This window comes from Myodes glareolus, chromosome 14 (genome assembly GCF_982192425.1).
Source record: "Myodes glareolus chromosome 14, mMyoGla1.1, whole genome shotgun sequence".
Lineage (NCBI taxonomy): Eukaryota > Metazoa > Chordata > Mammalia > Rodentia > Cricetidae > Myodes > Myodes glareolus.
The window spans coordinates 31905355-31931151 of record NC_142039.1 but is presented as its reverse complement, the minus strand read 5'-3'; the positions used below and the strand labels follow the sequence as shown (position 1 = coordinate 31931151).

The following is a 25797-nucleotide window of genomic DNA, read 5'->3' as shown; positions in this document are numbered from 1 at the left end:
CCCTGGCAGCTACTTCTCAGGAAAACGGAATATATAATCCACTGCACTCTGTGCAAATCACTCATACCTCACTGTTCACATCTTGAAAAACTTTCATCAAGTCTTTCGCAATGTATGACGGGCAGTCATAAATGCCATGAAGAAGGCTTCTCAGGGTCTCAGACAACTTCTGATGTGATTTCTGTTTCTCTTCTCTCTGTAGTTCATCAAATAACGTAGCCAAATCCTGGGTACCAGAAAGACAGAAAACTGTCTTCAAAAGGGGACAGGAACTTTAAAGACTAAACGTTTTAACTATGGAAGTCTTTTCTAACTGACAGGACACTGCTGACATCTTTTAATTTCTCTTCAAATAAAGTACCAACTGGAAAGGGTTTCAGTATCCAACAGCTGTGAACACTGTGAAGACTGAACATTAGTCTTTCATGCAAGAAAAAGGACATCACAATTGAAACACAATATGTGACCTTTTAAAAAAAAATGGCAAAAAGTTGCTGACACAAATTTTTAAATTTGTGGATTAATCCACCCAAATCCCTACAAGTTAGAGGAAGGGAGCAAACTGCTCCTGTTCCACAGGCTCTCCATCTCAACCGTCTTTGACAGTAGTCTACCTGGACCACATAGGTAGCATCTGAAGTGATCTCCTCTGCCTTAGGAACCAGGTGTTCTATCACCAGCTGAAAGTTCGAGGCTACTCCGCTGAGGGCCTGGAGACACTGAACAGCAGCTCTGCGCACTTCTTTTACAGGGCTTCCCAGATTGAGGAGCAGAGACAGCACCACTAAATGAAATGGGAAAGAAGCTAGTGTCATCAAAGGTTCACGGTGACAGGTTTCCTTCTGGAGCACAGCTCCCCCACATAGCACACATCTGGCCTGGAAGACACCAGTTAACATCCCTGGCACTACCCCATTCTGGCCATCACACATACAAGGTTCCCTCTCAGACATCCCTCCTCTGGAGACTGTTCACTGCCTAATTATTTCAGAAAAATGGCCACGTTTTCTCAAAGCATGCAAATGATCCCAGTACATTCCTTCTTTGTCAGCTGTCCTCATCTTAAGGCGTATGCTTCCCAACAGGCACACATGTATCTAAAGTGTGTTTTTACTCTTGAGCTGTCCAGTGAAAGTGAAGGTCAGGAGATTTCAGAACAATGCGGCAACAGCTTCCAAATCCACTCCTGCTTTAGGAGAAGCAGGAAGTTACCCATTGAGTTTTACTATGGGTGCTTTGCAAATATTTAAATTACTGCTGACTGGTGCAGGGTTGTTGCTTTCATATAGTCCAGGCTAGCCTGAAACTTCAGATCCCTCTTCCTCCACTTCCTAAGTGCTGGGATTACAGGCATTAGCCAATCAAAGCTGGTTCCCTGATACTTGGCTTCATTTCTAGTGCAGAAACCTTACAATCTCTCTATATTTTTTCCTTCTAGGGTTAGTTTGGTTGGTTAGGTTTTTGTTTCCTTTTTTGAGATAAGGTTGAAATATAATGCATATATCTCAGATTTGTCTATAAAAGCTTTTCTACATTTATCTTTGGCTCGAAAGGTACTGGCCACCCTGAAAACTCATTCAAAAAGTATCGAGCTCTGTATTTAGAGATCATATGCATCTGTCTTCTACTACCAGTTAAATTTTATGTTACACATTCATTTTAGGTGGATTTTCTTTTTTGTACAAGGAGTAAGAATGGCATTAGATTTTCTAATGGTTAGCCTAGTATTCTATTAACACCCACAAGAACATTCCAGGCCCAGGAGGGTAACAGTCCCATCCACTCATTTCCCTATTTCTAACAGCAAATTCACAGCACTGAGCTTAACAAGAGTGGTCCCTCACCTCAACTGTAACTGTGCAGTGAAAATGATAGCTTTTGATGTGAGGACTATTATTTTTATTATCAATCACTTAATCAACTAATTAATTTTTGTTTTTTTGAGATAGGGTTTCTCTGTATAGCCCTAGCTGTCCTGGACTGTGTACAGAGCATCATCACAGACTATAAGGACCTGTGATTGTATTGCTCTACATGTAAGCTTAACTTCCAATGCTATGTTGGTTCTCGAGAACAAATCTGGAAACTTCTCATTTTATATCTTGCTCTATTCAACAATGCTGACGAGATGGCTTTGGAGCTATTAGATATACACCTCTTTGGGTTTTTAAAGGATGTATTATTAGTCAGGGGTGGGCCCACACTTGTAATCCTAACATGGTCATGGTGAAAGTAGACAGACTGTTGTGAATTTTAAGGCCACATCAAGTGCCAGGACAGTCAGGACTATGAAGTGGAACCCTCCTTCAATAAACAAGCATGTATTTGGGATAAAAAGCTACCAAAACCCCTTTCATATTACATGCATAGAAATGATCAACGTGAATACTGCACTTCTAGAATGCAAGGAAGAGCTCAGCAAGCTTCCACTGACTTGTAAGTAAATCCCTCACACTATGAAGCTAGAAATCAAATCCTTCTTGGTTGCCCCAAGGTTAATTTACAAAACAAAGCCAGAAGCAAATAGCTGAAAAGTTAAGATTCACTCAAAGGACGGCTTCAAGTCAAAAGACCAACTTTCCTGTATAGTGAAGCGGAACTTAAAAAAAAAAATCAAATCTTAAGACATTCTAAGTGCTATTACAAAGGGCACCATATCTAAATCAAGTTCTAGAACCCCAAATATGTTAAATCTATACAACTTAAGAAAACAGCTTCTTCTTACAATGTCTTTCCATTGAAACAATGTATATGACACAATTCGTCCAATAAATTTTCATTGACTTTTCTAGTTTATTACTTGTTTTATGTTTGAGTGTTTTGCCTGCACGTTTTTGTATGTGCAGCATGTGCATGCCTGGTGCCCACAGTTCAGAAGAGGATGTCGGATCCACTGAACCGGAGTTACAGTTGTGAATCAACATGTAGGTACTGAGAACTGAGCCTGGGTCCTCCAAAGAGCAGCAAGTACTCTTAATAACTGAGCCATCTCTCCAGCCCTTACAGAACTTTTCACCTGTGAGTGTTGAATATATGCTAATAGAAGGCTGGTGTAGTGGCTCACGGCCTAGCACTTTAGCTCTTGGGAGCCGAGACAACAGGGGTACTGTAGGAGATGTGACATAAGTCTAAACCACATAGTGAGTTCCAGGACAGCCTGAAAACTCAGTCAGTTTTGCTTCGACTCCTCACTGTCAGAAATGTCTAGAAGAACAGCGTACTCATAGTGAGGACTGGTGGTAGCCTAAGAAACCTCTTACTGAGGCCTTCTGAGACTCTACTGTCAGGAGCTAAGCTTCTAAACGGAACAGGTGCATTTCTCAAGTATTCTGTCTGAGAAGTACTCATGCAGGGAAGAGACCGATCATAAGAGAGCAGCAGGAGGCCCACTGTATAGCAACACTAGTGGAGAGAGTGACGCTCTTCAGTCCTGCTGTTTGTAGACAGTGGTAAACATTATGGAGGGCTTCCCATTGCCTCTGACACAAAGGATGGAAAACATGTAATGTCAAACTGGAAACTTCAAATATTGATTTCTAAACAAAGTATATATGCCTTCTCTGTGTAGCTGTTGTGGAATCACTTTGTAGACCAGACTGGCCTTAAATTCAGAGATCCATCTGCTCCATCTGCCTCTGCACCCTCAGTGCTAGAATTAAAGGCATGTGCCACCACACCCGTTTTTGTTTTTTTGGGGTTTTTTTGTAATTTCTTATTACATTTTTAAATTATATTTTTTATGAATAAATAAAAATAAAGATATTTTCTGTATCTGTATGTGGTGTGCTATGGTCACAACTGTGCTGAGTGCAGAGGTCAGAGGACAACTTTCAGGAGTCAGATCTCTTCTTCCACAATGTGGGCCAGGATTAAACTCAAGTCATTTTAAGGCTTGATGACAAGTGCCTTTACCCTCAGCACCATCTCTCCTGCACAGGGTCAATTATATTAAAAAATTATGTTACTTCTATACAATCAAATGCAAGAGTATAAGCTATACCTCCTCATCTACTGTACGTCTATAATGTACTAATGTAATGGTTAAATGTGACTTGTCATACCTGGAGATGCAGTAGATGCCAGCTTTTGCTTATACGGCGTATTCTGAGAAGAAAGCATCACAGAGCCTATGTAAAGAGCCTGAGTCTGCAGCTCTGACTTCACAGTGCAGTTAAGTGGATTTGAGAGGCTAGAACCATAGGTCCACAAAACACAAAAGAACTTGAACACCTGAAGAACATCTTGTAGGTGTACCTAATCAAAAGAAAGCAAACAAAGTGAAGTCTAGTTCTTACTCAGACAAACTGCCCCCAGATCTTTTCATTAATGTACAATAGGACATGAGTGATTTAATGCCATGTACCTTGAATCACTTCTTCAATATTTGGAATTTTAATCACTTAGAAGGATGTCCCTGAAGAATGATATTCAAGAACTCTACTATAACCTTAGAGTTGAAAACATGGAACAAAAAAAGATAGGGACACTAACTAAAAACCAAGACAAGAGCAGGACCTGAAAACTTCACCAAGAAGGAAGTAAGCAATGCTGGCAATAATAAATATCATGGGGAGAGGGAGTCAGACAAGGACAAGAGCACACTGCTTGCAGCATGGAGGTAATACAGCCCAGGATAAGTTTCATGAGTGACTGCATCTCCTGAATATCGTCAACGTGAACAGACTGGGCCGCTTTGATTCCTAAACACACTAGCCCATCCACAGGAACGCTGCGGCACTGCTCTCCGCTCACTGTGCTGCCTGGCTGCCATTACTATACTGCTCTGGAGGGGATGTTTGTCAGTACACTCTTCACTGCTGCAAAATATACTCCCATTAGTATTGGAACTGTAGTAATAAAATAACCTACACCACCCACAGCAGAATGCCTGTGAGGAGCAAGCCAAGTACCTTCATGATAAGCCCCATCAGAACCCTGAAATGCGTGGCGTCAGAGAACTCAAGCAGCAGTTCAAAGACACCGATGAGCAAGTGCAGGTAGTATCTGCTGTCGTCGTCTAGCTGCTCGGGATTCCACCATGTAGCACCTGCAGGGACACAGTGAAGAGAAGCAATGGGGAAACCGACATGAGCATGCTCGAGGAGCCTTGTGTTCAAGTGGAGGTGAACTATGGAGTTAAGAACCCAGTGTTGCATCACATTTAAAGATTTATGATCATGCCTTACCTGTAGGAAAAGTTCTGGGAGCCTTCAGGGTAAAAATAAAACACTTCAGGGAAAATATCAGTAAAATGGAGTCCTCCATAGTAATCTTCTGAGCACTGCGGAGCTGCTGGACATAGCGTGCCCACAGCTCTTCTGGCAATCCTTTGTTCAGCATCAGTTCCAGCTGCCACTCGGAGGGGATTTCCTGCAACATTAGCGGATACAGAAACTAGCACATCCTGAAGGGAGTTCAAATGTGTGCTCTACGAGCAGACAGAAGCAGATGTGCATGCGCTAATGGATGGATAAGCGGCTGCAGCTGAAAAGATGCTCATAATCCTCAGAAAGGGCAATAACAGAGCAATGTGAAACAACCTATCAGCTACACGGAGTAAAACAGCTGCTCTATCCTGCTCACACTGCAGACAAACACAGCTCCAGCTGCTGCACCTCACAAGAGACAGACATTAAGAAGGGCTCACCTGGGCCACTTTTTAAAGTACAGAGAAGCATGTTCACATAATTTTAGCTAACAATGACTAAAATTAGAATTTATAAAAATTCTGAGAGTATACATAAATATGAAGAAAGTGTAACAAGTGTAACTCAGTTAGCAAATTCTGTAATGGGCAGCCCTTTGAAGTTTAGGAGATAAATAAAAGAAAAATACGGCTGCAAACAGCAGATATTAAAATAATCTTGTTACCTCAAAATGGTAACAAGGTACAAATGGAAACAGGACCTTCAGTAACACTGTCAGAGACAACAGCAGGCCAAAGACGGCCAGACCCACCAGGACACTAACCTGTTTTAAATATAAATATTCTTTCAATAACTACTATAACAAGTTTTCTTCAAGCCCTAACTCTGGAAGTGAGTTGGTCATTACCAGAGTAGTTATGAGTGAAACCTGGATAGTGGCCTGACAAAAGGAGTGAAGAGGAGTTAGTTATGACATAAAACCTTCCAACCTGGAAATCTCGTGATCTGAGTAAATCTGCTGCAAAAGCATGAGAGGACCTTGGCCTGAAACCCACTGCCACCACTGCTTCCCACTCCCCAGCTAGATCGGCTTCTGGGCCCAGCACCCACGCTGTACTGCACTCTGTACCCAGCTGTCTGCAGGCACTGCACTCCTTACCACAGTAGCCATGATGCTTTTGAGCTTCTTTACTTTTTTCCGCAATAAACTGAACACCCGAATAGCAAACGGAAAGCAGGTTTCTCTGAAGGATGAGCAGCAAGAAATAAGCACAGACATGATCACGTGAGACGTCACTTTCTGCTTCAGGTTGTAGGACTCCTTTTCCCCAGCACTTATTAAATCTTCCACCTTGGGAAAGAAGCATTCTCCGTTACTAGTTAGTCATGATCTTTCCAGAATAAACTTTTCTAGCTATCTTAGGCCGATCTATGTATCATGTGAGATGACAAACAGAAAGCCTTTTAAAAAGCAGTAAACACTGGTTACTAGGTAATTGTACAAACACTTAGAAATTATAATGTACATAAACACACTTGACAAATTAAATGCATTTAAAACACATACTTAAAAATACAAGCAGCAACAAAAATCAATAAATCAGACACCTAACACCATCAAAAGGTTTATAAAAGTATTTTCTTTTAATTTCATTTAGATATTCTAACAATGAAAAGACTTTAATATGTTAAATATAAATTAGAAAAAATGAAGATCAAAAAGAACAAAGTATTTTTACTAGTCCAAAAAATTATATATCTATATACATATATACATACATACACACACACACACATATATAGAGGGGGGGGAGGGAGAGGGAGGGGACTTAAACAATTGGTAGACTATGTTAAGTTAGTGGTTGTACAAGCTTATAATCCTAGCACTTGGGAGGCTGAGGCAGGAAGATCAGATAAAGTCAGCCTGGGCTACAACAGCGAGTCCCAGGTCAGCTTGAGCTATAACTCTCAGTCACGGCCCCCACAGGAAAACCTAAAACTACCTTTGAATTTGTTTTAAGACTGAAACAACAACAAAAGCTAGCACACCCACTGAGCACGAGAGCAAAGTGCAGAGCAGAGGTGGACAACACACCTACCAGCTTCAGCATCGAAGAGCGGTCTCCTGAGCTTAAATTGCCAGCCAGTAACTGGACCATCTTCTGATTTCCTACGCCAATTATATCTATTGACTTTCTGCTTCTAATAACATTTTCAAGAGCTGTAAAAAAAATTGAATACAGACAGCCCTATATCAGTGGCATTCATATAAAGAATTAGGTAAAGTTACACATTTAGATAAAATTTTACTAGTTCTCTTCAAAGGTTTGCTTTTTATGTTTCTTTTTAATACAAGTCTGAATTTGTCTATGTGTCACTTAGTCAAAATAAAGACTATTATGCTGACATATAACAAATACAACTGCAAACAGCAGAGACAACCAAATTTAACCATTTCATCTTCTTTGTAAAACAGACAGCTGTTTCATCTAACACTTATTTCTTACCTTCTTTCCAGCCTCTCAGTAGAGGATGCAGAGAGCAAATTCCTGATTTTGACAAATGTATAGCAATTTTCACATCAGGAGACTCTATGTCATCACTAGTAATGACCATAAACGGCAACAACTGGACAACCACCTGATTTGACAACTGATCGCTTTTACTCAGTACTTCTTCTTTAATTAGTATGTTTGCTGCTAGCTCTAGCACCCTATACCTGGAAGACATGAAAGCACATTTGGTTCAGAGACATGTTAGAGACTTCAAGCCAACAATTCATTATTACACTGTTCTGGCTCAATTGGTAATAGCTTGCCTGGTCTCCTAATGAAAAATACTGCTCAGAGACAACTAAGACACAACCTTAAGCCCATGCCAATAAAGGGGTTATCTAGGCACTAATCTTGTCCTGTCAGACATCTTAAAAACAAACACCTCCAACTGTAACAAAATATATTACATCAGATACTCAGCTCCACTAGACAGTGAAGAGTCACATTCATCGTGCATTAAAAAAAAAAAAGAATATTGTAAGCTGGAGAGATGGCTCAGCGGTTAAGAACACTGGCTGCTCTTCCAGAGGACCTGGCTTATGCTCCCAGCACCCACACGGCAATTTAATAACCAGTGGTAACACCACTTCTGGGGACTCTGACACCCTTTTCTGGCTCCCACAGGCACTAAGCATTTATAAGGTACACAGAAATACATGGAGGATGGGGCTGGAGAGATGGATCAATGGTTAAGAGCACTGGTTCTTCCAGAGGAACCAAGTTCAACTCCCAGCACCCACATGGCAGCTCACAACTGTCTGTAACTTCAGTTCCAGGGGATCTGACACCCTCACACCAAAGCATATAAAATAAAGTGAAATAAATTATTAAAAAAAGGAAAAAAAAAAGAAATACATGGAGGCAAAACATCCCTACACATCATACCACATAAATTAAATGAAAAGCATATCCTTTCTGGGAAAGGGAGAGTCAGTTTTCATTAAGGATGTGGCCCCTGCTAGATCAACCATTCTCCACTGGATGGCCCCATGTCCATGCATGAAAGAGCAGCACAAACTGGATTCCGAGGGTTATGAAGGAAGGAGCAGAACCACAAAATTGGGAAGATGTGACGTCAAGGGTGGATCTAGTAGTGAAGTGAATATGGTCAAAATACATTGTCCCATGTACGAAATTCTCTCTCTCTCTCTCTCTCTCTCTCTCTCTCTCTCTCTCACACACACACACACACACACACACACACACACACACACACACGCTCACCTATGTCACTGTATCAACAACTGACCTATAGAGCAGACAGAAACTACATGAAACATCCTCTCATGTTCTCCAGATCTGTGACTTTTTCTTGCCAAAAACAAAAACCTAAACAAAAAGCCCATCATATACTTAAAAAGTGTTACAAGCTTTTAAGCTGGTTTACTTTTTATTGACTTTAATTACAAATAAGAGAATTGGAAAACTCTTCCCATCCTATGACTCAAAATTTAACATCTTTTTTTTTTTTTGGTTTTGGTTTTTCTGAGACAGGGTCTCACTATGTAGCTCTGGCTGTCTTGGAACTTACTCTGAATATCAGATGGCTTCAAACTCAGATTCACCTACTTGTGCGCCCTAAGTACTAGGATTAAACGCATATGCCACCACACCCAGCTCTAATATTTTACCTTATATACTTCTGCATTTTATTTTTGAGAAGTTCAAGCACAGAAAACAGCTTTCAAATACCAGGAAATCAAATATATGTCTTACAGTTCAAGAGAGCATTCCATTAAGATGTTTTACCAGGGCTGGTGAGATGACTCACAGTTCAAAGCAATTGCTACACAGGCCGTGACACCTGAGTTCAGTTCCCAGACCCATGGGAAGGGGAAAACATAGAACTGACCCCACAAAATTGTCCTCTGACCTCCAAGTGTAAGCAGTGGCATATGTACGCACACTGTACAAACACAGACACACACACAAATAACAAATGAACTTTTTAAAGCTCTGTTCTATAGTCCTGAGCAAAAGGTCAGTCACTAAGTTATTAAAGTCCTCAGGAAAAGGAAGAGAAGCAGTGTGAACTTGAGAGCGTCACTGACACACAGAGCAGGAGCTCAGGAGAAACAAACATACCACCCCTTATTCTTCAGAAGTTCTGCTCTTTGGAAGAGATTCAGAAGATGTGAAATGGTCTCCTCTACACTGAAGTGTTGCTGGAAAATCTAGATAGGGGAGGAAAACACGATTAAATAAATATTTACTTGTTAAATATGTAAAGTGTTTTAAAATGAAATTTAAAAAATTAAAATTTTCAATTAATTGTAAAGAATCTCTCCAAAGAATTCCAGTAGAATGTCTATTCTATGAGAACTTTTCTTTTGTAGCACTTTTCTCTTCACTTAGAACAATTTCTCAAAAGTGGCATTCATGACCCAATTTGCCCTGGTCTTGGGACACTGGCTGTCAACACAAAGCTCTCAAACATAAGCACGTTTCCTTTCTGTAGTATTTCCTTATCCAGCAAACTGTGCAGTCTAGCTACTCCTTTGAGACTCATCATCAGAGTATCCTGCATAGAGTCAAGCACCACGTGAGAAAAACAAAGTACCTACAAACAAAATCTGCACACCCACAAAACACATTTACTCACCTCAAAAGCACTCAGCGCTGACAAAATGACATCTATATTATCATCGCCTAATCGGGTTAGAATAGCTTCTTTAATGAAAGTCTCATCAACGCCCTCCTGAACAAGAGAAAAGCAAATTAACTATTGCAACAAAGCTCACAAATTTTCCCACTGGAACCTCAGAACACCAGGTCCTACTCTGCGAGCACACAAATGAGGCCTTCTGAGATGGGTAGCTGCTATAATCCTCTTCCAGTCTCACTGAGCATAACATATACAATCTAAATGCCATCTTTTAATTAGGAGTTGGCCTTGCTAAAATAGAGAGCCCAGAGAGAGATGCCAGGGCAGTGAGATGACTGTGGGTGAAGGCCCTTGATATGACAACTTGAGTTCAACCTCCCATACGCACCCACATGGTAGGTATTTTTCTCTGACCTCTATGCAAACATTTGTATATATAAGCACAAGCACTAAATAAATAAATAGATTTTATCTTAAAAATCAACTACAACCCTTAAAATATAAAACAAAAACATAAACAGCCAGATATTTTGAAAGAATTAAAGAAAACAATAAAGTTTGATTTATCTGTAATGATACAATATAAATTCTTGACAGAAACTCCAATTTCTTACTCTAGAATTAGACTGCGGGGGGATCAAAAGTAAAAACTATCCGACACAAACCTTTGATGTTTTCATGATATTCTTCAGGTGGTTAATGGCCAGAAGTCTCACAGGAGCCAGTGGATGATTCAAACTGAGCATCAAAGATGTGTCAGAGTCCTCTAAAAACTGTAAGTCCAACAATAATTCAATTATTTCATTTAATCTGAGTAACACATAACTAAAAATGAAAATAGAAAACACCCTACACTTCCCAATATACTGTGCAATAACCACCTAAATGTAGAAACAGAAAAGTAAATTAATCTAGAGGACATCGTGTGAGTTACAATACATGAAACATTCATGTTGCACATGGTATGTTCCACACACTTGTGTGGATGGGTGTGGGTTAAGTTTAGTGAAATAGCATTACAATATAACTCTATTCCAAATGATAGTACCCAGAAAACAACAGAGAAGCTTGAACTGAACTGACATGATATCAGACTACAAAGGACATCTACCTATATGCCTGATTTGTTTTTTGGTTTTTCGAGACACGGGTTTTTGTTTTTGTTTTTGTTTTGTAGCTTTGGAGCCTGTCCTGGAACTAGCTCTTGTGCTGGCCTTAAACTCACAGGGATCCGCCTGCCTCTGTCTCCAGAGTGCTGGGATTAAAAGTGTGCACTACCACCCCAGCTATCTACCAGGTTTGAAAATGCACCACTGATGGTGCACACCTTTATTCCCAGTACTCGGGAGGCAGAGGCAGATGGATCTCAGTGGGTTCGATGCTATTCTGATCTACAGAGCCAGTTCCAGGACAGCAAGGACTGTTACACAGAGAAACCTTGTCTCGAAAAACAAACAATAAAAGAAATGCACCACTGAAACTAAGCACCTGATATCAGGAGAAAAAGTGCATTTATCTTTATAATACTCATTTCAAGGGTAATTATAAGAACTTATCAAATTTCTTAGCATTGAGGCTTGAACCAGAAAATTTTTTAAGATTTACTCAAGGTCATGATCATGTGACTGCAGGCTCCTGCACTGGTAGGTGCACATCTGGAGTAACAAGGCATGCTGGGCGCATGTGAGGCCACCATTGGTGACAACATATGAAATGCCCAATGTTTTCCTGAATAGTACATTTTTCTTTAGTTATGATTCCTGCCCCAGAGCTCTGTTTCTAGTAATTACACAAACTATAAATTCTCAGCTCTCTGATGTTTTTCAACAGAGGAAAGCAGGAATTGACTACTGGTTGGTGTTCTTCAAATAAATAACCACACCAATTCCTGTCTTAACTGTGCTGGGGAAGGACAACCTACCTGGTATTTTCCTCCACTCGTAGAAAGAGAAATAAACTGATGGAAAAGTTCCTGCTTTTTAAGGCCTGTAATTTCTTTCAGGTGTTCCTCTAATACAACATCTAATGTTCTGGGGTATCTAGGAAGGAATTACAGTTTCATTCAGTATTTTTTTAAAGATTTATTAGGCATATAGTATTCTGCCTGCAGGCCAGAAGAGGGCACGAGATCTCATTATAGATGGTTATCAGTCAGAATGTGGTTGCTGGGAATTGAACTCAGGACATCTGGAAGAGCAGCCACTGCTCTTAACTGCTGAGCTATCTCTCCAGCCCCTTCAGTATTCTTGATAAAGCTATTAACCACATTCACCTACATGTACAAAATACATATTAAACATAAAGGCTAATATTGATCAGGTCTGTCACTATGAAGACAATAAAAGTTTCTAGTTTAAAAATAAAGTTATACTGTCCACAGACCTGCCACAACCCTTATGTCCTTTTGTCTTTCAATATATCTCATTCTAAATATAGTCCTTTTCTGAAAAGAAAAAGTATCTACAATCCATCGCTTTAAGACACGACTTGCAAGTTATTCTTTGCAGAACAGACCAACATTGAAGACGAGCACCCACACATACCCAACTTACTTGCTTTCTAAAAGTCTGATAAGTGGAAGAAACTGCTCATTCAGCAAAGATACTTTATTAGCATGGGTTTCCTCCTTGGAACTGTATGAAATGTATTCTTCAAAAAGAAGGCTATAAAAGAAAACACCAGCAGACAAGGGTTATCATTCATGGAATCCCTGCTATGTGCTAAGCGTTTTATAAATCCTATCTCTAACGATCACACCTCCATAGGAAAGAAGTTATATTGACTTTGCTGATGAAAAAATTAGAGCATAGGAAAGCTTCCAATTTTCCTGAGGTCGAAGGAAAAACAGCAGCAAACAGAAGTCAAACGTGTAGTAACCCTTTCTGTGCCAGGAAGAGAAGAGGGCTGTAAATTTCAAAGGTCATTCTGATTCCAGAATCACACAAATGAGGACACAGCAGGCAGTTCTCTTTCTCACCTAAGGTAAGAACAAAACAGACCCAGGAGGACTGGCTTCTAAAACTAATATTCTAACTGAAGTGGCGTTCAGCCAGATCCCAACCTATGTCAACTACAACACCTAGACATTCTAGTCATCACATCAAACTGCCAATCAAATAGGAAATGAAAAGGGAAGACAGAAGTGTCTTTCAGAGAAATAGAGGAAACAATTACCACTGCATACCTACTCTCAGTATGAAGATTCTTAATGACATTTACTGAATATCAGTTTTGAGGTGCTATTTCAGGCACTACGCTTGAAGTTATTAATAGAAAAATTTAAACACCTGTAAACTTAGTTACAACTCAAATTTAGCAGGGCTACTAGCTTTTCATTTTCTTCTATAAACATTAATGACAATCAAGAAAATTTTACTTTTGCATTTTAGGCTGTCAGTTATTAGATTTAATACTCATAGTTAAAGAAATGATACAGACAGTGCAAACTAGAAAACTACTGATGAATCCTGAAATGAATACTTAGCCATAAATATGCAAATCAGAAGCACGTTAACAACAACCTTACCTAGCTAGCAGGTGATCTAAGTTGTTCGTCAGTGGTATTTTTGTAAGTATTGCTTCTAAGTGTCTCTTGTAGATTTGACCATCAATTCCTTCAGTTTCTTCTCCTTGACATATGTAAACAGATGAAAACTGAGTTAGGAATATTCTTTTTGGCATGTTCATGATTAAATTTACTTACAGTGGAAAATTTTTCTAGTAATAACCTAAAAACATATATACTAGTATCTCTAGCTTTTTACTGACTATCTTTTTGATTCAAGGTATAACTTTATAGAATGGAGTGGCAGTGCAAACAATTCTCCCACATTTCCCCTTTTTTTGTCTAAATAAAAGGGAAAGGTTTTAACTCTAACATAGTAAAACTATATACAATACAAACAATTATCAAGTAAAAAATATATCCATAATATCTAGTCCATTATTATTTGGCAAATTCAGAGAAAATACTCCATTATCTATCCTATCTTGGTGAATCCAAAGTTTTGTATGAAACTTACTTTCTATACTTATTCTCTTTTTTAAAATTACTTGTTTATTGATGTATATGACTGTGTGCCTGCACTGAGCTTATGTGTACCAGATATATCCAGGTGCCTTTTGATGCCAGAGGGCATCAAATCTCTGGAACTGGAGTTACAGACAGCTATGAACTGTGCAGTGTGGGTCCTATGCAAGGGCAGTATGCACTCTTAACTGCTGAGTCATCTCCCCACCTCTTTTTAACTATAGTCAAATGTATATTATATCTACTGAGTAATTTACAGTTCTCAAAACTTTTTTTGCATAACTACTCTCATTTGTCCTTCACCTGAAATTCTCCATATTTTAATAAGCATTATCATGATATAAGTATCAAGAATCAAACAGAAGTGCAAAAATTATATTGTTTCCCCAGACCACACTAAAAGTTAGAGAAGCTGAGCTATAGCTGGGATCTCTGAAAGCAGGCCAAGCTTTCCTGTCAGTGCCTCCTGACTAAAGCAAGGCTGCCATCTTCTAGACTTACTGAAATGAAAGCTTTAAGTCAAGATTTAGTTGTGCAAACCTTTTTATATCACACTTAACATAATTTAGAGATGTTTTTCTTAATATTCTCTAAGCAGCCATAGAACCAAGTATTTACTTTCTTTTCTGTTTTTGAGATGGGTTTCTCTGTGTAACAGCACTAGCTGTCATGGAACTAGCTCTATAGCCCAGGACGGCCTCGAACTCATAGAGATCCACCTGCCTCTGCCTCTGCCTCTGCCTCACAAGTACTGGGATTAAAGGCATGTGCCACCACCGCCCAGCCATAATTTGGATTTTTATGTATGAAATCTTCTTGGCTTACTTTCTAGCAGCTGGATATTTACTGTGAATGAATCACTAGAGACCCTTAAGTATCTAGATGGGAAGTTGTTGTAGAATATTATTTTAAGGCGTGTTACTTTTATCTATGTTCTGAAACATTTGTTTAATGATGTAAATGTGTGTTGCTTTTGTTTATGCTGCATTTGTTTAACTCTGTGAAGCTGTGATTCCTTGCCTGTCTAATACACCTGATTGGTCTAATAAAGAACTGAATGGCCAATAGCAAAGCAGGAGAAAGAAGAGGCAGGGCTGGCAGGCAGAGTATAAATAGGAGGAATCTGGGGTGAGGAGAAGGAGCAAGAGAACAAAGAGAGGAGGATGTCAGGTGCCAGTCAACCAGCCACCCAGCCAGTCACAGAGTAAGAGTGAAAGGAAGATATGCAAGTAAAAAAAGGAAACTGTCCAGAGGCAAAGGTAGATAGGTTAATTTAAAAGCTGGCTGGAAACAAGCCAAGTTAAGGTCGGGTGTTTATAAGTAAGAATAAGACTCCATGTGTGTAATTTATTTGGAAGCTGGATAGCGGCCCCTCAAAAGAGCCAAAGGGTAAATAAAACAACAATAGGAAGCAAAGATTTACTTGGCCAAATCCTTTCATTCCTACAGAACCTATTTAAATACCAGAATCCTGAGAAATGCCTCAGAATGATAGTCCTCCCTTCGGTGAAGCTTAATTATAAAGAAACAACTTAGTTACATAGGAACACCTGAACAGAAAGTTTTAAACAGTTTAAAGCTATCAACCAGGTGTCTGTCCTATTTGATGATAGCTGGAACTTAGGAAGCTTTTAGGCCCAAATGTAACCCACATACCCGCAACATGCCGGACAACAGAGGCAACCAGATGGGGAAGCATGTAGCGCAGAAGAGGACTGACGTCATAGCGTTCGGAGATCCCATGAAGTAGAGCTATAAGGTCTGGAACGCTGCACAAGTGAGGAAACGGCCTGGAAAGAAGCAAACATACATGATATCGACAGATAAAAGCAGTAGATCTCACCAAAACTTATTCAAAACAACTTCACTGGCCTCTATAAAGTAATACCTACTTTTTCCCAAGGGTTTCTGGCTTTTGTCGCTGTAAGAGAATTATCAGGCAACCTAATCCATCCTTGACCTGAGAAGGAACCTTGGTCAATGTTCTGATGAGCTGGGTTGCCAGTGAATTCACAAAGGTATCCTCCATCATTACTTTCACAGAAATCTGACAGATTATCATGTATGTGGCAGCTCTATAATCTGGTAAAGATGATTTCAACCCCTAAATATTTTTAAAATAAAAGGAAAATGACAAAACACAGAATTATGTTCTTCTACTTAACATGTTACTTAAGTACAACAAATTAGAAATGTTAATGTTTGCCCTGATTTAAATGCTAAACACAGTAAATACTCATACTGAAACATCACATAGTATACCATGGTCATGTACAACCCTTATGTTTCCACGTATAAGACAAAAAACAATTTTTAAGCTGGTGGTCACACCACTCAGGAAGCTGAGGCAGGATGAACATGAGTTCAAAACCAGTGTGGGCCACACAGCAAAAGGCTCTCTCTCAAACAAACAAAACTAAGGTCGGCAAGGTGGTCAGCGAGTACAGATACTTGGAACCATGCCTGATGACTTCAATTCAGTCCTCAGGGCACACACGGTAGAACAGAACAGACTCACACAAGCTGTCTTCTTACACAAGAGGCAAAATGTAATTTTAAAACTGTCTAATAAATAAATACATTGTAAGTTAAAAAAGTGAATGGACACTGACAGGCAATGACTCTTAAGAAGTGGAATATCAAGGTTTTCACTTTCTTTCCTAAGCGGACACAGCGTGAGACAAATCACAGGATAAGAAGGAACAAACTCGAGAAAAGCCTCCTAACCCAGACATCCACTACACATCCCAACAAGAAGCAACAAGCTCTGCTTGACCTGCAAGCTCATGTCTTTGGAAGGGAGAGGTCCATCTCATCATTTATGAGAGTAAAACTGTATTGTATTGAAGACAGTAATCTGGGGCTTAGAAGCAGTGAAAGCAGAACCTCTGTCAAGTGTCTGGGAGGTGGCAGGTAGGAAAGACATCAGTGCTAAGGAAACAGGGAAGAGACAGCCTGTGCCTGAAGAGCAGTCTCCTCTCTTTCATGTATGACAAAAATATGACTAAGAAAATAGACCTAGGACATAGAAAGAAGCGAACATTTATTATTAGGTACCCATTTAATAAAGAAAGTCTTTTTTTAACCTAAGGATTTGATCTTATCAACCATTCAAATCATTTAAGCTATCAACTTAAAAATATGTATTTCTTTATGAAATTTTCAAAAGCAAGCAAATTCCTTTCTGTATAAAATTTACTTGACTTACCTTTTGGATGTATGGAAATAGTTTGGCAACTACATTATCTGACAGGTTCTCAGCAGCCACCAGAGCAGACACGATGGTGGAAGCATAGAAGGCTAAGAGCACTCTAAGCTGAGCTGAGCTTCCTGGATACTCAGCGAACACCTGAAATAGGGAACACAACACACATGCAGGCTCTTGCGGAACACTCTGGTTCTTTAAATATCATACGCAATGCTGAGTAAAGATGATTCCTGACAAGTTTCCTGACATTTTTAGGTAGTTTCTATTTAATAATCACTGTAGCTGGAATTTGACAAGCAATAAGCTAATTTACTTCTGTAGAAAATATCTTTTGGTGAAAAGACTGACTCTCCACCTGCTCATGCACCCCAAGAGCAGACCATTCAACATAGAAACTTCTTCCAAGTTCAACCAAATGTTTTCTTTCTCAGAGCCAGCAATCATGTTGGGAGTCCACACACTCAACAACACACTTATGGCTCACCTTCACAGATTTGGTCACCAAACTGCAAATAAAATCCATGAATCCAAGGTCTTTGTAGCAATGGGTGACCAAAGTTCCTCTAGCTAAGGGCACTCCAGACTGCTGTTATTGATAAAAAGAGCAAGCTATTAGAAACGACTGCCAACTGACCGTTACCCCAAGTACCTATCTAGTAACATCTGGCAAGACATCAAGACCTTATAACTGGTACTGATGAGATTAACACATAAATCCTTAGAAACTTTCGGAACTCCAAAGAGTAGGGTAACAGTGAAGGGAGAAGAATTCAGTAGAAAGCACTTATAATGTACCAATTATACATATTTAATCTCGATTTTCTAGCTCATAATCATTCTACTAGTACGATTTGGTTTTTGAATTGATATGACATTATTCTGTCTCTGCCTCATAATATAATAGCAGAAACAGGCGCAGGCCCTGGAAAACCTATACTGCTATCCCCACTAACTACTACTGCACATGGTCTGCTAATAAACATTAACAAAACAATTAAATGAAGAATCCAAGTCATCTTTAATGGGAGAGTGAGGTTTGGATACCTGAAGAGTTTCTAGATAGTGGTGAAAGTCTGTGAAGACCAGGAGAAAATGGTCTTGATGTTCTGAGCAGTGTAAATGCAGGGAAAGGCAGCTTTGGCAGAGACTAAACTATCTGAACTTCAGTTAGCTTGACTAATTTACATTCAGGTTCTGAAATTTTCTTTTGAATTCAAAACTGTGGATTCCTTTCCTATAGTTCCTTCTGACTGCTAACTTCACTACCAGCTGTCACTAGCTCTTGGTGCAGGCCCATGGCCTGCTGGTCTACCTTCACTCTTACCAGCTTTTGCCCCAGTCCCATTAGCACACTCACACACAGTAAAAGTTCCTTCCTATGACATCCACCTACTTTCTTCTAGTCTCTGCTGCAGACAGACCTTACTAGGCCCTTCTTCTCAGGTAACTATTCTTTCATTCCAAACACCTATTCAATTTTAACAATTTCCTGATGCTCTTCACGTTATCCTTATTCCTTTAATTTGTGAAAGTATTTTAAGAGTTCCATTCTCTCAATCTTTTAAAAAATTACTTTGGTACTAAAATTACAAATGCAAAGTAGCACGATACAGTACCAAGAGTAGAGCTCATATTGCAACTGTGCACACTTTAGTCACAGGAACTTTAGGAAGTAACTTCAATTTTCTGAGTCCATCCTCACCTCTATAAAGAGTTTATAAGACTTCAAGACAGTATGAGGTAAAATGCCTAGTCTAATGTCAGATACTAAGTAAATACTAGATGTCATTAATAAGAGTTTAACAGGAAGTTAGGAAACAAATGGTATAGATAAAACTGGACTATCTCCATGATCATGGGCTTTACTTTTCCCAAATTAAATTAAACTGAATCCAAAATTGCCTACTCTTTCCCTCTCTTCCTTCTGATTGCTAGCTTCACCACCATCTGCCATCAGCTCTTAGTGCAGGCAGATCTGTGACTCTGAGGTCAGCCTGCTTGACATGGTGAGTTTCAGGCCAGGCAGGGCTGCACAGAGAGAACTTTCCTCAAAATGAGAAAGTTCAAAAGCAGCGTGGCCTCTACAAGGAGACCCTATCCCAAAACAAAATTAATACTAGTCAAGCAACTAGGGGGAAAGGGGGTGATTCTCTGTGAATTGAGGCTGCCAGGTGAGACTGTCTCAAAGCAAAGCAAACAACAAAAAAGAAAAACAAAACAAAAACATTAATCATGGTTTATAATAATTATATACACATGGATGAACATGGCATTAAACAATCTTACCTTAACAGGAGACAGCCAAAACCATTTGTGTTTTGGATTGCTAATTTTTAAAAGTTGTATCACCCGCACAAATACCCGTGTCTCATGGTAGGGCAGAACACAAGCAATGAGACTATCGGGATTGTAAAGATGGATATGGAACCTAGGAACAATATGGAATGATTAAAATCAACACAATATACAAAATTCACAAGTACTTGCTTTTATTCTTTCTTTTTTTTCTTTTTTCCTTTCAACAGTCTCACTGTGTAGCCCTGTGGGACATGAAACTTGCTATATAGAGAAGATCAGGATGGCCTTGTCTCACGGAGAAACTCAAAGAGATCCACCTGCCTGTGCTTCCCAAGAGTGAACCACCATGCCTGGCAGACACGTGTATCTAAAAGGGCCAAATCCTGTCTTAATGAAGTATAAAGACCTACGATGAATTTCAATCACAACAATATAAACAGTACTTAGATAAAAAACTCTATTTTGCATTCAAGTTTGATTCAACATGGTTCAATCAATTCTTAAGCACTAACACTTTGAATATTCGGTATCAAAATTTATACCCTCTTCATTTTAAACTTTAATGAAACTGTGATCATCATCATCACCAAACCAAGGAAACTAACTGGCTAAAAAGACAACAATTGCTGGGCTTGTCTGTGCTCCAGTCACCTCCTTTTGCTTTCCTAACCACCATATTTCAAAATAGTTATAATAATAACAATGATGATAGTAATAAAAAAATTGGGTTGTTTTTCGAGACAGGGCTTTTCTGTGTGGCCCTGATTGTTCTGGAACTCGCTTTGTAGACCAGTCTGGCCTTGAACTCAAGAGATCCACCTGTCTCTGTCTCCCAGGTGCTGGAACTAAAGGCATGTGCCATCACACCCTGTGAAAAGCCAAAAGATTAATAAAATCACATTAATTTCTTCAGATAGAAATATCACAGTGCCAGACCTTGCCTTCTATTAATTTTATACAGGCTCAAATATTAATCATGACACTACTTGCATGAAACTTTCTCAACAAATCCTGTCAAAGCCACCTCTCTAAATCTTATGTAAACTTTTACTGAGGTATTTATTTAAAGACAGTCACCAAGGACAACCTACAGATTTTTTTAAAATCATACTTAACATTTGCTGAATAAAAGCTATATGAAGAAGGGCTGGCGTGAAGGCTCAGCCTTTAGTCTCTATGAGTTGCTCTTTAGAGGTCAAAAGTTTGGTTCCCAGCATCCACAGTAGTTAGTACGGGCCACGGTATATACATGCTTAATACACATCACTAATACTACTTGACTTGGGTTGATATTTTAAAGGATAGTCTTAACCTCTAGTGTGGAAAGAAAGAAATTTAATAGTTTAATTCTTGGGAACGACTCTGAAAAGGCTATGTACACTGCTCCTTAGAACTAAAGAGGTTAGCACGGCAGTGGTGGCGCAAGCCTTTGATCCCAGCACTCGGGAGGCAGAGGCAGGCGGATCTCTGTGAGTTCGAGGCCAGCCTGGTCTACAAGAGCTAGTTCCAGGACAGGCTCCAAAAGCTACAGAGAAACCCTATTTCGAAAAACCAAAAAAAGAAAAACTAATGAGGTTAGGTCTGGTCTGATGGCACCCACAGTACTAAAGCAGGAGGAAGAGTGCAAAGCCTTAATCTTAGGATTTGGGAGGCAAAAGGAGGCAGATTCGTGTTTGAAGTCATTTACACAGTGAGTTCCATGCCAACCAGGCAACCAGGGCTACATAGAAAGACACATTCTGGAGAGAGAGAGAGAGAGAGAGAGAGAAGTTAAAAACCAGTTCAAGCTGTATGAGACCTTACCCTCAAAACAAAACTAGACAAGAGTGATGGCATACGCCTTTAATCCCAACACTGGGGAGGAAAGGGACAGATATCTGAGTCTGAGGTCACCAGAGATACACAGTGAGACCCTGTCTCAAAAAACAAACAAACACCACAAAACTCAAAAGGCCTAAACACACTAAATAGGATATTTTACTCGAGATCAGCATGTTTAATTTAAGAACATGTTCACTTCACACTCCAGACACCACATTAATCTAAGTCAGCTCCAGCTAACAACACAGAGTGTCTGCAACTATCTAAGTCTGTAATTACCTGTGAATCAACCACTCCAGGCACTTCTGTGCTGGCTTAAGCAGGAAATATGGAGACAAGTGAATGAGGAACAGTGAAATGTTTTCATCCAGCTGTTTGTTCACTGTTTTGGTCTGAACGCTGCGCTCCAAGGTTTTTGCTAGCTGGCTGAACAATGGCGCTTCAAACTGTTCAAAGGCAGGGTCAATTCCAAGAAGCTCCTCCAGGCCAGTACATCCTACAAGAAGAGTCGTTTAGAACTTCTACAGTTTCCTTACCCCTAAATCCAAGAACTGTATAATATGTAAAGCACTCTCAAACGTTGGTGTTTGGTTTTACATATAGGATATATCTGATCTCACTCATTAGGAGGAAAGAAAGTACTTCACACCAAGAACTCCAGCCCGACCCCTCTTTCTAATCCTTATTATAACTGAAATGTGAAGGAGTTATGGAAGACTCCTTCTACACCCCGGTCATTTTCTCAGTCTCCTTATTTTTCTTCCTTCTACCTACTAGTTGCTTTGTAAATTTTCAAATACCACTTTTATACATACATTTAAGCATCTAACAAGATTGCTTTTTTGTCCCCCTTAACAAGACACTGCTCGGGAAGCAACAGCGCAGAAGACAACAAAACACAGAAAAGGCCCCCAAAACCATTGCTCTGGGAACTTTGCTAAGTGAAAGGGGGCTCACCGATGGCAAAGGCGGTGTCCCTGTCGATGGTGGCCGCTTCCTTGGGGTCAAACAACAGAGAGGCCACTTCATGTCTAGATAGGAGGCTGGGATCAGTTTGAGGAAGGGCGAGTCGTTGGAGTTGCTGGGCTAAGGACGTCATCTTGCAAGGCAGCGGATGTCTCAAAACACGGGCTAAGAAACAAACATCGTGGAAAATTTCTGCAAAACTTCAAGCGGCTTAACCTGGCAGCACAGGCCTCATGGACTGGCAACACGAGTTCCGTACTCTTGAGGACACAGAAAACCACCGCCCGGGCACTCCAGAACCGGCGAGGCTCAATCACCGAAACAGCATTAACTACACCTCGGCAGCGCACGCTTTCCCCAGCCCAGGAACCACGGCTTCAAGTCCCACCCTAGCTGCCCGTCCCAAGTCACGGCCGCTCCTGGCTGCACCTAGTTCCTCCTCACCCTGAACTTGGAATATCTGCAGGAATCGATAACCAACAACTCTTCAGAGCAGCTCCCACATGGTGCCGGCTCTATCCCGGAACTCCAAACCATGCCTCATAGGAACTTCCGGTTTCGCACTACGGCCAGAGAAGAGGGACATGTTTGTAGGAAACGCGATATGCTAGCCCCACCTCCCCGAGAGCTAAACCTACCTCGGGCTGGTCACTTAATCCCTCACCTACTTCCCCCAGCACGTGCCTGATCCTTGAAGCCCCGCCCTCGATCCCGCACCTCTTTGAAACTCCGCCTTCCATCCCCGCCTCTTTCCGTGACCCAACCTTTATCCTACGCCCCTCGCTGAATTTTACTAAGCCACGCCCACATTCCTACCCCTTCGAGCCCGTTCTGTCCCGAAAACCACGCCTCTAGGGCCCGCCCCTTTCGGAACCCCGCCCCTTAGTACGACAGTTTGCTGCTCCGGGTCCCTGCTGTTCCACCACGGCTTGTGTTCCCCTTAGGCTAAGGTCTGGTGTTCAGTATCTGCACCGCCTTTTGGAGTTTAACCAGTAAGTGTAGTGAGGCTGGTTCATTCACGAGATGCTTACCCAGCCCACTAAATGCTGAGGCGCGGAAAGCCGCGAGCGGAGTACAGACCTCTGCCCCACGCCTCCTCCTCCTCTATAGGAACCTCTCAAATTCTCCTGACTGAGTTTGTCACATGCTACACTAAGCGAGGCGGGGATAAACCTGGAATGAGCAGCTGACCCCAGTGCAATCTGCTTGATTTGTAAATACTGTACCCTCGCTGCGCTCAGCTAGTGACAGCTTTATCACTTTTGCTTTGTCTGCATTCCTACGGGGAGGTATTTTTCTTATTCCTTTTTATTAGTATTTGAAATACGACTTTTGGGGGGCGGTTTCTGAAACAGGGGTTCTCTGTTTTGCCCTGAACTCGCTCTGTATACCAGGCTGTCCTGCCTCTGCCGACTGGGTGCTGGGATTAAAGGTGTGTGCCACCACCACACAGCTTGGAAAAAACTATTTTCAATTAAAAAAAAAGTCTCCGAGAGGTGGCGGCGCACACCTTTTTTCAATTAAAATAAACAAATAAAATGTCACTAGGCTGTGGAGGCAGAGGCAAGCGGATCCTCTGAGTTCGAGGCCAGCCAGCTCTACAGAGTGAGTTCCAGGACATCCGGAACTGTGCAGAGAAACCCTGTCTTGAAGAAAGAGAGAGAGAAATAGTTCTTTTTCATATTCTGATCACAGTTTTTTTTCCCCCTAACCCAACTCTTCCCAAATCCTCCCCACTTCCCCACCCACACAAAACTACACCGTTTATTCTCTTTCTCATTAGAATACAAAAATCTAATAATAATATTGATAGATAAAATAAAAACAAACCACAATAGGACAAAAACAAAGAAACAGAAGAAAAAGAGCCAGAGAAAAAGCTCAAGAAACATATATAGACAGAGACCCACTCAGACACAGAAATCCTATAAAATTATAAAACCAAAACAAAAGACCTGGAAGGTAAAAAAGAAGGGGGGAAGCACCCTGACAAAGCATTATGAGACAACACCCCCAAACTGAGGTTATTTTGTGTTAGCCATCTACTGCTTGGATGTGGGGCCTGGCCTGAACAGTTGTTGAAGTGGGGGGGGGGCTTTGTTTGTCTGAATAGAAGAACCTCCTACACCAAACAGTGGTTCGTATAGAGAGTTAGACCCCATTGGAGAAAACTAATTATTTATTTGTGATTATCAATTCGATGGGAGATAGCTTCTGGGTTGGGGATGTTTGGGGGTATCTTGTGTCCTTCCTCTCTCGGTGCTGGGAGCCCATCTGGTCCAGACCTGTGCCTCTGGTTCTTTCTATCTTTTCACCTCCTTTTCTGCAGAGTTCCCTGAGGGGAAGGATTAGATAGAGACTGAGTTTAGCACTGAGTCTTCGAGATCTCTCACTTTTTACACATTGTCCAGCAATGGAGGAAGTTTCTCTGATGATGGCTGAGCAAGAACACTGATCTTTAGGAGCCATTTTATTAATCTAGATATATCTATGTATTTATGTGTGTGTGTATAATATATTATGTATTATGTTTTAATATGTAATATTAATATGCAATATATGTACATCCTGGCCCTTACGAGGATCAAATCCATGATCTTGGCGTTATTAGCACCACACTCTAACCAACTGAGATAACCTATGCATAGCCCAGGTTGGCCTCAAACTTGTGATACCTTGCCTCCACCTCCTTCAGCAAATACTACCAGTGTATGCAAAAAAAAAAAAATGGGGGGCTGGGCAGTGGTGACACACACCTGTAATCCCAGCACTTGGGAGGCTGAGGCAGGTGGATCTCAGTGAATTCAAGGCCAACCTAAACTACAAGTTCAAGGCCAACAAGTTCCAGGACAGTCAGGACTGTTATACAGAGAAGCCCTGTCTCGAAAAACAAACAAACAAACAAAAAACAATATATGTATACACACACACACACACACACACACACACACACACACACACGACACATGGACAGTAGTAGTTGTGTTTCTCCTAGTTCCCTGGCCTATCTAGTCTCAGGTTCTTGGCAGCCTGAGAAGCGTCAGGCATGGGATCCATCTCATGGACTGCCCCTTAAATCCAACCAGACATTGGTTGGTTACTTCCACAAGCTTTGTGACGCTATTGCCCCAGCACATCTTACAAGCAGATCACCATTGTAGACTGAA

General features: G+C 40.6%; 1 protein-coding gene across 1 annotated transcript in view; it reads right to left on the bottom strand.

Annotated features, from left to right (window-relative positions):
* Heatr1 (HEAT repeat containing 1) overlaps positions 1-23286 on the bottom strand; it is a 44932-nt gene extending 21646 nt beyond the window's left edge. Inside the window, exons 1-23 of the mRNA XM_048461097.3 lie at positions 23269-23286; positions 23075-23193; positions 22622-22795; positions 21944-22160; positions 19832-19973; positions 18030-18131; positions 17546-17686; positions 16230-16441; positions 15994-16127; positions 13834-13936; positions 12860-12970; positions 12229-12346; positions 10973-11080; positions 10305-10400; positions 9788-9876; positions 7655-7866; positions 7247-7368; positions 6307-6498; positions 5187-5370; positions 4911-5047; positions 4062-4254; positions 615-784; positions 68-226 (exon numbers count right to left, since the gene is read on the bottom strand). Coding sequence (XP_048317054.3) covers positions 68-226; positions 615-784; positions 4062-4254; positions 4911-5047; positions 5187-5370; positions 6307-6498; positions 7247-7368; positions 7655-7866; positions 9788-9876; positions 10305-10400; positions 10973-11080; positions 12229-12346; positions 12860-12970; positions 13834-13936; positions 15994-16127; positions 16230-16441; positions 17546-17686; positions 18030-18131; positions 19832-19973; positions 21944-22160; positions 22622-22763 — 3084 coding nt within the window. The 5' untranslated portion in view covers positions 22764-22795; positions 23075-23193; positions 23269-23286. The remainder of the gene's footprint in view (positions 1-67; positions 227-614; positions 785-4061; positions 4255-4910; positions 5048-5186; positions 5371-6306; positions 6499-7246; positions 7369-7654; positions 7867-9787; positions 9877-10304; positions 10401-10972; positions 11081-12228; positions 12347-12859; positions 12971-13833; positions 13937-15993; positions 16128-16229; positions 16442-17545; positions 17687-18029; positions 18132-19831; positions 19974-21943; positions 22161-22621; positions 22796-23074; positions 23194-23268) is intronic.
* Between the last annotated feature and the right edge of the window lie 2511 nt (positions 23287-25797).